The sequence below is a fragment of the Spermophilus citellus genome (assembly GCF_964194105.1).
Source record: "Spermophilus citellus genome assembly, chromosome: 4".
Classification (NCBI taxonomy): Eukaryota; Metazoa; Chordata; class Mammalia; order Rodentia; family Sciuridae; genus Spermophilus; species Spermophilus citellus.
In genome coordinates, this window is record NC_138185.1 from 28,682,203 (window position 1) to 28,695,891 (window position 13,689).

At 41.6% G+C, this 13,689-nt stretch overlaps 1 protein-coding gene across 1 annotated transcript in view; it reads left to right on the forward strand.

Moving 5' to 3' along the window:
- Nucleotides 1-13,689, forward strand: part of TMC2 (transmembrane channel like 2) — a gene marked incomplete at both ends in the record, with an annotated part of 69,624 nt that overhangs the window by 37,998 nt on the left and 17,937 nt on the right. The window contains 5 exons of the mRNA XM_081292828.1: nt 1,777-1,956; nt 3,708-3,857; nt 4,651-4,779; nt 8,120-8,187; nt 8,942-9,181. Coding sequence (XP_081148954.1) covers nt 1,777-1,956; nt 3,708-3,857; nt 4,651-4,779; nt 8,120-8,187; nt 8,942-9,181 — 767 coding nt within the window. The remainder of the gene's footprint in view (nt 1-1,776; nt 1,957-3,707; nt 3,858-4,650; nt 4,780-8,119; nt 8,188-8,941; nt 9,182-13,689) is intronic.

The window sequence follows — 13,689 nt, forward strand, 5'->3', positions numbered from 1 at the left end:
CTGTACTCTTGGCCTCCACGTCAGTTCTCTTATGTGATCTGAGTTTCCTGTCTTTGATGCTCTTGAGATGAGGGCCCCATGGTGACGCCTGCCCAACCCCCAACCTGTGCAGAACATCAGGCACCACCCAGCAGAACTCATTTGCTCCTTCAGGAAGCAAGTATCCTTTGGTGTGATGATCTCAGTTCCTTTGTATAGACACCCAAAAGTGAGCTGCTTGACTCATGACAGCCAGGAAGCAGAGAGAGAGGGAGAGAGGGGGAGAGAGAGAAAGAGAGACAGAGAGAGAAAGAGAGACAGAGAGACAGAGAATGAAAAGAAGGGATCAGGAAAAAGAAATACCCTTAATTGTTGTTTTAGTCAGTTTTTTTTTTCTGCTTTGACTAAAAGACCTGACAAGAACAATTTTAGGGGAGGAAAAGTTTATTTAGAGCTCACGGTTTCACAGGTCTCAGTCCATAGAAGGCCAGCTCCATTCCTCGGGGCTCAAGGTGAGGCAGAACATCATGGCAGAAGGGCGTGGCGGAGGGAAGTGGCTCACAAGATGATCAGGAAGCAGAGAGAAATTCCACTTGCCAGATATAAAATGTATACCCCAAAGGCACGACCCCCTCAATGCCCACCTCCTCCAGCCACATCCTTCCTGCCTTCAGTCGTCACTCAGTTAATCCCATCAGGGAATTAATTCACTGATTGGGTTAAGGCTATCATAACCCAATCATTTGTCTTCTAAACCTTCTTTCACTGTCTCACACACAAGCTTTTGGGGACACTTCACATCCAAACCATAACAATGGCACACACTAGTGGGGTTCATGGGAGTATTTCAACACATGCGTACGGCATGCACTGGTCCAACCCAGCCCACCTTTATCAGTCCTCCCAACCCCTCCCCTTCCCAAATGCTAGTAATCACTAGTCTACATTTAGGTTGGTGTTTTTTAGTTTCCACATATGACAGAAAACATTGGTACTTATCTTTCTGGGTCCGGTTTATTTCACTTAATGTTTTTCAGTTCCATTCATTTTCCTGGAAATAACAGAATTTCATTCTTCTTCAAGCTGAGAGGGTGTGTGTGTGTGTATGTGTGTGTGTGTGATTTTCTTTATCCATTCATTCACTGATGGGCATCTAGGGTGATTCCATATTTTAGCTATTATGAAGTGTAACAGTAAATGCTGGGTATGCAGGCATCTCTTGGGTGTGCTGATTTCATTTGTTTGGTATATACCCCAAAGTGGGATTACTGGATCATATGGTAGATCTTCTTTTAGTTTGGGAGGAAACTTACATATTGTTTCCATAATGACTGTATTCATTTACATTCTCACCAACAATTTATGAGTGTCTTTCTTTCCACATTCTCACCAGCATTTTTTTTTAATAACAGCCATTCTAAATGGGGTGAGAGGATATCACATTGCAGTTTTGACTTGAATTTGTCTGATGGCTAATAATATTGGTTTGGTTTTGATTAACTTGTATTAATTGTACCTATTAGTGGGGTTCAGTGGGATATTTTCTCCTTCAAGAAATCTTGTTTTTTATTGATAAACAGTGACAATCATTACAGCAACCAACTAAGGGTCAGTTATGATGTGCAGGTATATGCTGACGGCTCAGGGTCATACAGAAATTCATAGATACACCAGGAAATCCCCAGGTGCAGAGCGGGTACAGCAGGGAGATGGGAAGGCCATGGAGGGGCAAGTATGGTGGCCAAGAAAGTCATGTTGATGACACTGTAACCCAGACTCACTCTCCCGATTTCTCAGGTAGAGATTGTGATGTCCTTGCTTGGGATGTTTTGTCCCCCTCTGTTTGAAACCATCGCTGCCCTGGAGAATTACCACCCACGCATTGGACTGAAGTGGCAGCTGGGACGCATCTTTGCCCTCTTCCTGGGGAACCTCTACACATTTCTCTTGGCCCTGATGGATGACGTCCACCTCAAGGTAAACGAACTCCCCCAATATCAGGAATCCACCACATTTCCTTTTTTAATACAGTACTTTCATGATGCATAATTTACATTAGTTAAATGTTGGAAGTTTAAAAACAGAAAATGAAGAAAAATGTCTACCCAGGCTATGACTCAAGGACTGTGATTATTAACATTTTACTACTGTCATTTTCATAATACCTTTAGTGTTTTATCTGTATCCCTTCCCATGTTGCTTTCTGGCTTCCACAGTGATCCATAGCCAAGTCACTGTCCGTTACAATGATATGGCATGGTTAACTGAACCGCTCATCAATGCTTACCAGTGTGTGAGGCCCTGGGGCACGGCAGAGAGCAAGAAGCAGTCCTGTTCTAAGTGCATTCATGTTCTGGGCCAGGAGACAGCTCATCCATTACAGCATGCTAGGGGATGTACTTCAAAGCCAGAGAAGCATGACAGTGCACACAGAGGAGGGCTCCATCCAGCCATCTGTACATTCATTCTTTTTTAAAAAATATTTTTAGTTGAGGATGGATACAATACCTTTATTTTGTTTAATTAGTTTTGTATGGTGATGGGGATTGAACCCAGGGTCTCATGCATGCAAGGCAAGTACTCTACCACTGAGTTACAACCCCAGCCCACATTCATTCTTTTATTACTATTATTTTTTAGTTGTAGATGGACACAATATCTTTACTTTTACTTGTTTATTTTTATGTGGTGCTGAGGATCCAGCCCAGGCCTCACACATGTGAAGCAAGCACTCTACCACTGAGCTACAACCCCAGCTCCCATTTATTTATTTATTTATTTTGGAGAATAATTTACTCACGGTTTATTCTGGGCATAGGAGGTAATAGCGACAGAGAAATGGACAATAAAAACAGGGCTCCCCTCAGAAAGTACAGTCTTGTAATAATAACAGATGAAGGGACAATTACAGAACAGAGTGATATAAGCTGTGGAAAACTTTCTCTGGGTCCCAAGGAGCATCTCCATCAGTCAAATCGTAGCAAACATTGGGTAAAACAGAGGAGGAGCCAGTGGCAACAGGGAACTGAAGGATGGCTAAACAATGAGTAGAGAGAAAGAAGTAAAAAAAAAAATTAGAGTGGGAGCCGAGAGAGGGCCACGTGGTAAATGGTACCCCTTTTACCCTTCTTCCACCTGAGGCTAATGGTAAACTGCTGAAAGGTTCTAAGCATGGTAATGACCGGCTCTGGCCCTTATCTGTCCCTGTACCCTCATCTCTGGGTTCCTTCCCGACCCAGAAGACTGCCCCTCCCTCCTGAACCTCACCTTGTCTCCACGGGCACAATGCTCTCTTGCCTCTCTCTGAATTAGTTAGTCCCTGATGACACTGTCTCCAGGAAGTCTTCTGTGTCTCATCATTGTCCTCTGTCATTTACTAGACTGTAAACTTTCAGAGGGAAGACCTGTCTGTCTTGGTCATTCCTGTCATCACTATCTTGTATACCAAGAATCGACCCTGAATAAATTATTCTCAAAAAAGAATGAATGGATTCATGAATAGATGGATGGACAGATGGATGCAACCTCAGAGGAGAAGACCTGAGGACTTCAGCCAATTGCTCCCTTTCCTGGGTAGATTGAAGGGCTGGGGAGAGAATTTCTGCAAAGGCCCTCAGGGATTAGTTGGCAAGGGTTGTGGCATCTGCTGGCTTTATGTGTGATTCCTGCAGAAACAGTTGGACCATCCCTGGCTCCTTCCAGCCCCATATCTCCATCTTGTGTTCTAGCTTTCTAATGAAGAGATAATAAAGAACATCACTCACTGGACTCTGTTTAACTACTACAACTCCTCGGGTTGGAATGACAGTGTCCTCCGGCCACCCCTGCACCCTGCAGATGTGCCCCGGGGTTCTTGCTGGGAGACAGCTGTGGGCATTGTGAGTAGTTATGCTCTCTGAAAAGGCAACTATTCTCAATTCTTTGTTGTTCCTTCCTTGATGTTTCCATTTGAGGAAAAACCCTGAAAACACATCCACTGTCCATCCAGCAGGAATTCCTTAATCATTTGGAGGGTAGACCTCTGCACCCCAAGAACTCCAAATCTACTTGCTATCTTAAACATTGTGTTGGGGTGGATCCTTTCAATTTTTCAAAAAAAAAAAAGTAAATGACGTATACCCAACAAAAGTAGAGAAAGCTTAATTCTTTTGCTTTTGGTTCCTCTTCATTTTATTTTCTCCAAAAACCAACAACAACAAAAAAAAAAATAGTAGGAAATGGAAAAAAAATTCAGCTCCTTTTCCTGGTGATTGATGGGCATGTTTAGTCCTAGTGGGGACAGCTGGCATCTCAGAGCAGATGGGGGAAACAAGTCAGGAGCCTTCAGGTTTTACTGATGATAATTATGGCGCACGAGGTATTGTCCATGTACCAGGCAATATGCACACAGTCAGCAAGCCTCCCTGCAAGAGTGTTATCATGATCAAGTTCAAGGGGTTTCAAGATTATTCCAAAGTCATACAACTGGTCATTTATAGAGCTGGGATGAAAATTAAGCAATCTCTAGAGCATGAGGTCCTTTCTCTGCACCACCTCTCTACCATGAAGAATCAGAAGACCACAGAGGTGAATTCTGATGGGTAGGGGTGAGTTTGTATGGCTATGGTTGATTGGGAGGGGAGGGCAAGGTCAAACCCTGGCCACTCCCCTTTTCTGTGTTCCTTCTTGCAGGAATTCATGAGGCTGACAGTGTCTGACATGCTGGTAACATACATCACCATCCTGCTGGGGGACTTCCTACGGGCTTGTTTTGTCCGGTTTATGAATTACTGCTGGTGCTGGGATCTGGAGGCTGGATTTGTAGGTTACTATTTTATAGACACTCCACATAAAGGTGCTTCAACCATTGTCCTCTTTGGCACTTACAGCCAGATACATTCTTGTGCATTTCATTTCTTTCTTTGCTTAATCTAAGTGTCTTCTCTGTGAAGTCTCTGCTCTGTGAAGTGGTGTAGTATTTGATCTTTTTTAAAAATTATTTTTTTTGTAGTTGTGGATAGATGGAACCCCTTTATTTTGTCTATTTTTATAGACAAAAATGCTGAGGATCGAACCCAGCACTTCACGCAAGCTAGGCAAGTGCCCTGCCGCTGAGCTACAGCCCCTCCCTCCCTCCCTCCCTCTCTCTCTCTCTCTCTCTCTCTCTCTCTCTCTCTCTCTCGTAATTTCTTTTTAGTTGTAGTTGGATACAATACCTTTATTTTATGTATTTATTTTTCTGGTGCTGAGGATCAAACCCAGCGCCTCGCACATGCTACACAAGCATTCTATGAGCCACAACCCCAGCCCCACGATCTGTGTCTCTTTTAAGGGTCCTTTTTGCCTTCATAGAAGCAACTCTGCTCTTTCCCAACATGATCTTATCCAGGAAAGGGAGGCATTCTGCCTTGGGAAAAGGTGGGCCTTACACTTCAGTGCTGTGCAGATGATTGGTTAAGAAATACCTGCACCGTGAGTTTTTCATACCAGCATGTGAGGATGGTTATGACACCACTAGGCAATAAATTTTCAGCTTCATTATAAAAACAAATGGGGGGTGGGGAGGAAGGAAGGAAGGAAGGAAGGGAGGGAAGGAGGAAATAAATGCCCACAGTGTCAACTCTTAGGGAGACTGAAATCCTAGGATGGATATTAATGTTTTACAAAATCCTAGAACACACCAAAAACTCAATAACCATCTGGATTATGCTTTGAGAAACCTCTTGTGACTCATTCCTTCCACCTAGGATTCTCCTCTTCCCCACTTACCTGGCAAACTGCTCATTCTAAACATGTGCCGTCTCCCCTCCACAGTGACCTTCTCTGGTCTGGCAGAACCTCTGGCCTGCTCACTTTTCCTGTGTATGTCTCTTCCACACCTCATTAGCCCACCCATTACTCACTGGTGTTGGGAGCGGGGCTCTCCCTTAATTGAGCTCTGTGAGAGTCTCCATATCCTGATTACCTGTGTAACCTTCATCCTGGTTTGCAGCAGGGTGCCTAGTAGGGGTAAGGGTGCAGATTTCTATCATATTTTTTAAAATATTTACTTTTTAGGTGTAGATGAACACAACCCAATGCCTTTATTTTTATGTGGTGCTGAGGATCGAACCTGGGTCCCCCCGGTGCTAGGCGAGCACTCTACCGCTGAGCCATAATCCCAGTCCATCTATCACATTTTTTTTTTATTTTAGTCCACTGCTGGTTTAATTTATTTATCATTGTTTTTGGTACCAGGAATTGAACCACTGAGCCACATCCCTAGTCCTTTTAAAATTTTTTTATTTTGAGACAGGTTCTCTCCAAGTTGTTTAGAGCCTCGGCTATTTGCTGAGGCTGGATTTGAACTTGTGGTCCTCCTGCCTCAGCCTTGAGCTGCTGGGATTATGGGTGTGCCTGGCTTTCCCACCAGTTTTTTTATTTGTTTGTTTTAAAATTTTCATTATTTTATTTTTTATGTTAATGATGGGTTTGTTGAGAGGTTAGTTTCATTGTTTCTTTTTTTAGTTTATTTTAATTTGTTATATATTGTTTTAAACAAGTTTATTCAACTCCCCCCTCAGTGGTAAGGAAAATTTCACAATCTTGTCTGAGAACAGGATGAAAAGACTTCATCCTCCAAGAAGATGATCTCTTTGATAGGAAGATAAAATATTGCCCAGATGTCTTCATATTAATTTAAAAATTCAATAAGACCCAAAGTTATACTCAAGTTTCTTCAAAAAATAAATATGTGGGAATATCTAGGAAAAATTTTTGGAATGCAGAATAAAAGGAACTGGACCTACCATTATATTAAAATATAGTATGAAGCTATAATAACTAAAACTGGGTATCAGGGAATAGACTCACTTATTGATGAAACAGAATAGAAAGTCGAGAAAAATATACTCTCTGTGGGGCTTTTGTTGAGGTTAAGAGAGTCTTTCAAATCAGTGGGATAAAGAAGGATTATATAAAATTGAACTAGGGGTGGGCAGAGGACTATATCTCTTACTCATTTTACCTAGATAAAATAATTGAAGTGAATAAAAGTTTTAAACATCAAAAAAATGAAGTTGTAGATTTCTAAAAGAAAGCATATATTCACTTATAATCTTGGGGGTACAGAAGATTTTCTGAAGCAGGGCACAAAGCCCAGTAGATAAGTTTAAAAATATTTTAAAATATTGAAATTTAAATTCTAAAGATTTAACCCTCAGGTATTTGGGTTATGAATCTTTCCTCTTCTGATCCATGATTTCCTGAACTTTCTTATCTCTTTTCTAACTTCTCATTCTTTCTTTTCTCATTCTTGTCCTTTTAATTTTCGTTTCTGGAAGAAAAATTGGGACATGGGTAAAAGTATGCTTCCTGAGGACTCCTGTCTCCTAAGTGCTCAATAACTTCTGGGTCTTCCAAATACTAGAAAAATCACCAAAATTCTGGAAATCAGTCAACCTGAAAACCTCATTAGTCCAAGCTTTTTGTTCCTACAAACTTCTTTCAGCCTGGAAGAAAATGAGGAGAAAGGAGAGTTAGAAGAACATTTTTTCTTTTTCTTTTTCTTTTTTTTTTTTTTTTTGGTTTTTGATTGTTTTATTTTATTTTTTTATTTTTTTAAGAGAGAGAGAGAGAGAGAGAATTTTAATATTTATTTTTTAGTTTTCGGCGGACACAACATCTTTGTTGGTATGTGGTGCTGAGGATCGAACCCGGGCTGCACGCATGCCAGGCGAGCGCGCTACCGCTTGAGCCACATCCCCAGCCCTTTTGATTGTTTTAAAGCCATCTTTTTATTTGAATCCTCAATTAATTATTTGTATCTCATTACTGGTAACATTTACATTTGATTACAACATCAAGGTAAATTTCTGGTTAAAGCTTTGATAAAATGTTCTTTCAGGGGCTACAATCCTTCCAAGAACACAGTGTCAGCCTAAAAGGCAGAAACTATCATATTTTTAATTGAAAAAAAATGTTTCAGCTTAGAGAAACTTCAAAACTTTTTTTTAAAAGTTTGAAACATGTTAATGAAACAGAGTCCTAAACCTAAGTTTCTTCTCCTGTTACCAAAGCTGGTTCTGTGAGATGGAGTGATTTTGGTTTCATCAGTTGGCTGATAATAGCATCTGGCTGATACCATCTAACATCTAACATGTTTTTCTCTCTCTCTCTCTAGCCGTCATATGCTGAGTTTGATATTAGTGGAAATGTACTGGGTTTGATCTTCAACCAGGGAATGATCTGGTAAGTTATTCATTTCATCTGAGGATCACCTAATTTGGGAAGCCAAAAAAAAAAAAAAAAACACTAGAATCCCAGGCTTTGTCACACAGCTAACTTGGGGGAAGATGGACAAGTCATCTTAGCTCTCTGAGCTTCCTTCTTTCACATGAAAAATAGAGGATAGGACGGGATGAGAACAAGGATAGGTTTCTGGCTCATCCAAGTGCTACCATGAAAGCACAGGTGGAGAGAAAGAGGAGAGAGGGAGAGAGAAAAGGAAGGGATAAAGGAGAAAGAAAAGAGGAAAGGAAGGAGGAGAAAAAGGGAGGGAGAAGGAAGAAGGATAGGAGGGAGGAGGTAAATGAAATAAGAACTTTCCTCTGGAAAGAAAGTGAGAGGAGGCTACATAACTTCAGCCAAAGGCTTTTGGAGGTGCTAAGGGCTCCCTGCAAACCATTGTCCTATAGCAATGCTGTTAATGGAGACCTTGGTGACAGGATGCTTGGTGGAGAGGCAGTGGTCCAGTTCTGATCAGAGCCCAAGCCAGCAATGCTCAGAGTGTCTTCCCTTTCCTGTGGACAGGGTGGCTATGGCTTGGTGATAAATGCCCTCATTAAATGGGAAGCCCCTGCCACTGGGACCACCATACTGGATGGGACAGTTGTAACCTGCAGGGAAACAGCTTGGCCTCATGCCCCTAACCCTTCCATCCCATTTCCTCTATCAGCCTTTCCTGCTACCAGGCCAACCAGGTGTCTGGTTTTTGCCCTTCCAGGATGGGCTCCTTCTATGCACCGGGACTGGTGGGCATTAATGTCCTGCGGCTGCTGACCTCCATGTACTTCCAGTGCTGGGCAGTGATGAGCAGCAATGTCCCTCATGAACGTGTGTTCAAAGCCTCCCGATCCAACAACTTCTACATGGGCCTGCTGCTGCTGGTGCTCTTCCTCAGCCTCCTGCCCGTGGCCTACACCATCATGTCCCTCCCACCCTCCTTTGACTGCGGCCCATTCAGGTGCAGCTCCCCTCCCCAGGCAGGGTCTGGCTCAGCATTCAGGTTCTGGTTTCAGGTCCATTTGCAAAAGGCCATGGAGCTTTGGGCAAATCATCAGGGCTTTTCCCTAGAGTTTTCCATAAAGATAGACATGTTCTATGTCTGTGCTATCCAATATGGTAGCCACCAGCCACCCATGATTGTTGAGTGCTTGAAATGAGGAACTGGGAAACCGAATTTCTAATTTTATTTCATTGTAATTAATTGTAATTTAAATAAACACATGTGGCTAATGACTACCATATGGATGGGACCGTGGCAACTTTTTAACACTGAATAATCTACCACCTGGGATTACTCTACCATAAGAAAAGTAATGGGGCATATTCAGAAGATGAAATGACTATAAATGTGTAAGTGCTATCCAGATGTGAAGCAGTGGCAATTGATCTTGATTGAGACTCTTGACTGGGCACCCCCAGTCTGAAGAGCACTGGCCAGCACTGTGGGTTCGGGTATGAGTCAAACTAGTTTAGGAGACTGAATATTGTGTTAAAAGATCAATAGTTGTAGAAGGAGGTAGATAGAGAAATAGTGTGCATCTACTGCTGTGTTTCCAACTGTGTGACCCTCTGAAAACAAAGGGCTCTCTCTACTCTGTAAAAAGGGGCTCTGGGATTAAAGCAGTTTGGAACACTTTGCCCCTTCTGTCTGCCACCTTCTCACTTAGAAATGCTCAATGTGCACTCCTCAGGAATTATGCCATATGATAACATAGTAGCTATTGCTCCCACTCAATGAACAGTCACCCCAAGCTGAAAGCAGGGTGATACAGGTGAGTGGGGCCCTGCACTACACTGATGCAACCCTGACAGAAAGTATCTCCTCAAATTGTGCATCCTGGGGCCTCACACACCTCACTCCGGTGTCAGCCCTGACTACCAACTTATTAAAAAAACACACGTTGAGAAAGGCCAATCTGGGACTTCTCTGTTTATAAGGGACTCACTTAGATAAGGGCCTATGGTTGGGGGAGCCCAAAAAACGTGTTTGCAGGAATGTTCTAGCAGAGCGTGATCTGGTCAAACAGGGGTTCACAAGAAGGAAGGTGTGTCATTCTAGAACAGAAGGCACTCAGTGAACTAGAGAAGGCGGTAATGCCAGGCTGAAGGAACAACCACCTTCCCCACCACCTCAGTTGACCTCTTCCTGAGCAAGAGTAGGAGGGCTGGGCCTGGACATGAATACCAGGGATTCACAGGCTGCCCACCTGTGCCAGTGAGTAATCCTGTGCTATCCCTGTCCCACACCACCTGGGCCCCTTTTGCTTCATCTGCTGCCTTGAGAATCTCTGACAGCCTATATCCTGATCACCAGGGAAGTGACCTGAAAATGGCACTCGAAGGAAACATGACCACCATCTTCTTCCTCTCACTCTTCCAATCAAAACCCACCAATGGCTGGAATGGTCTTCTCAAAGATATTTTCATAACCATCTTTTATTTGCTTTAGGTCTTGACTCAAAGGTCATGTTCTCAATGAGCCCTTTCCTGGAGCTCCTAACTAAAGTGTCTCATAAACACACACACACACACACACACACACACACACACACACACACACATTGCTTTGGCTTATTTTATCTCTTATTACCCTCTAACACACCTTTTGCTTATTTATCTTGTGGATTGCCTTCTCCCTACCAGGGCATAAGCCCCATGAAGGCATGTTTTTTGTTTCCTTTCTGTCGGCTTTATACCCAGTGTGTGGAGGAGAATATGTAGTTTATAGTCAATGCTCAAACTAGACCATTACTTCACAGAAATCCAGCTATACAGGGAGGGACTTAGGGTTTGGACCAGATCAAATGTCTACAAGGGTCAGGCAGGTGACATAAATGAATGAGGTGGGCAGCACTGCATAGCTGAGGGGTTGGTAAATTGTAGCCTATGGACCAAATCCAGATCACCACTTGTTTTTATAAATAAAGTTTTATTGGAACACAGCTACGTTCATTTGCTTACATTTAGCCTATGTTTGTTTTCTCAATAAAATAGCAGAATTGAGTCATTACTGCAAAAACTATCTGTCCCACAAAGCCAAACATTTTTATTACCCTGCCCTCTTCAGAAAATATTTGCCAGCCCTCTGATTTTGAGAATAGAATCTAGAGCCAGCTCTGTCATTTACCAGCTGGGTGATCTTGAGGAAGTTATTTAGCTCTGCAGGTTCATTGCATGTAAGATGGAAATACTGCTAGTGTTTACTTCAGGGTTGTTATTAATATTTAGTGTGCTTTTATTTGTGAAGTGCTTACTTTACAGTAAGATGTATCTGTGAGTTTGTTAAGCATGAGCCCTGACCATGTCAAGGGCAGCTGGTGCTTATCTCCAGTCAATAGTTACTATCAGAAACATGAGTCTGATATTACCAGACTTTCCAGATCTTCACAGAAATCTGAATGCTTATTTGAAATTCTCTATTTTATTACAGCAATTAATTCAAGTTAAAAAAAAAAAACACTGTACCAGCCCACAGAACAAATCTGCACAGGCTCCACCTTGGCCAGCATTTCACCCGTGTTTCCTCCCAGAAGAGCCTGTTCAGGTGTGAATGTGGCTAGGTATGCAGATCTGTGGTGTCTGGCCAAAATCACAGTAAGGTGGTAGTGGGAGAGGCTTAACCATGGGCTCAGCTTTTCCTGTGGCCACTGAACCAAGAACTAGTAGACATCTGAAGCCAATTTAGAGAAGTCTTCTATTACATTTGGTGCACACAAGCATATTGATTACTTTCACACAAGTGGAAGCATTAAGCACTATGTCTATTTTAAATTCCTCACTCATTAATTAACTCATTTTTTTTTTTTTTAAGAAAAGGAGGAGCAATCCCAGGAAACATGGAATATAAGGAAGGGCAATAGATTCTAGTCCCTCAATACATCTAACAGGAGAGGTGCTGTGGATTATAGCTACTGATGTATCTCCAGACTCACTTCAGTCTATTTGTAACCCAGATCTTTTTTTTTTTTAATATCTAAGATAGATAGGGTATAATTTTAATTTGCTTTTCTTTCTCTCTGGATTTGTTGATATTCTAACAAAACTCCTCGCTAATTTAGCCAGAAGGAAGAAGGGAAAGACAAAGAAATGAAACAAGGACATTGACAATTCCAAAGTAAGGTGCCAAGGACCCTGATAATCCCCAAAGTGACAAAACACTTACCAGCGAAGAGGGTAGCCAAGGTATTTGGAATATCTACTTTGCTACAGGCATTGCATGAGGCATTTATTTAATCCTTATAACAACACCGTGAGGTGAGAAAGCATCATCTATACCAAGGATCAACTAATTTTTCTGTAAAGGCCCAATTGTACATATCTTAGGTTTTGCAAGTTGCTAAGGTTAAGTGTTGTTTGTTGGAGGTTGGGACTTTAAGAGGTGATTAGGTCATTAAAGTGAATTAATGCCATTCTCTCATGAGACTGGGTTAATTTTCATGGGAGCAAGTTCATTCTCACACTTGCAGGATTGGATCAGTCACTACAAGAGAGGGTTGCTGTAAAGTACGTCTGTCCCTTCTGTTTTGTCTCTTCCAAATGCACCTGCTGGCTCTTCCATTTCTACCAAGAGTTGAAGCAGCATGAGGTCCTCTTCAGATGCAGATGACCTATCCTGGAACTCTCAGCCTCCAGAACTGTGAGCAAAAATAAACCTCTATTCTTTACAAATTTTCCAATCTTGGGAATTCTGTTATAGCAACAGAAAGCAGAGTAAGACTGAGGCCAAAGGGCAAAACCAAGAATATTATATAGCTATTTATACAACAAGAGAGAAATAAATGTCTATAAAGTTTTTTATTGACAAAATCCAAAATTTGGTAATAATAATAATAATGTATCATTTTTGTAATAAAATCTGCCAATGAGAAAAATGTAATTCTTTGGGGGAAGGTGATAATGTTTACATAATAGAGGTTCAAAGTTACTGCTGAGCTGTTGAACTGCTCTGTAATAGAATAAGTCAAGATGTTCAGTTTTTATTTCTGACAAAAATTTACAAATTAGAAACAAGCACAAGAACAAATGAAGTTCACCATTGACACAACTGATTCAATTGCAGATAATAGATTAAAATGTTTCCTAAAAATTCCCTGCCGATGAACAGTACAATGAATAAACATAGGCTGTAAATACCTAAAATTTTGTAAGCTTTGCAAATTTGTCCACCTAAGGTTTTTTTCCTGCTCCGCACATAATCTGAACATTATCACATGTATTTGCACACCATAGTAGATTCCCCCTCAGGTTGTATTGAATTGGTGCCTTTGCAATTTCTTTGAAAATATTCTCGTCCATATTTGTACCACACAGGATATTCAGAGGTTCATTTCTCAGTCACTTCAAACTTGGCATTGAATCCTCAAACAAACAACTGAGCAGTATCAGCAACTCATCAAAAGTCAAGGAAAAAACCACTTGAAATTATGTATTTTTAAATGGGCTATTGTTCTCAATGATCTCCATTCT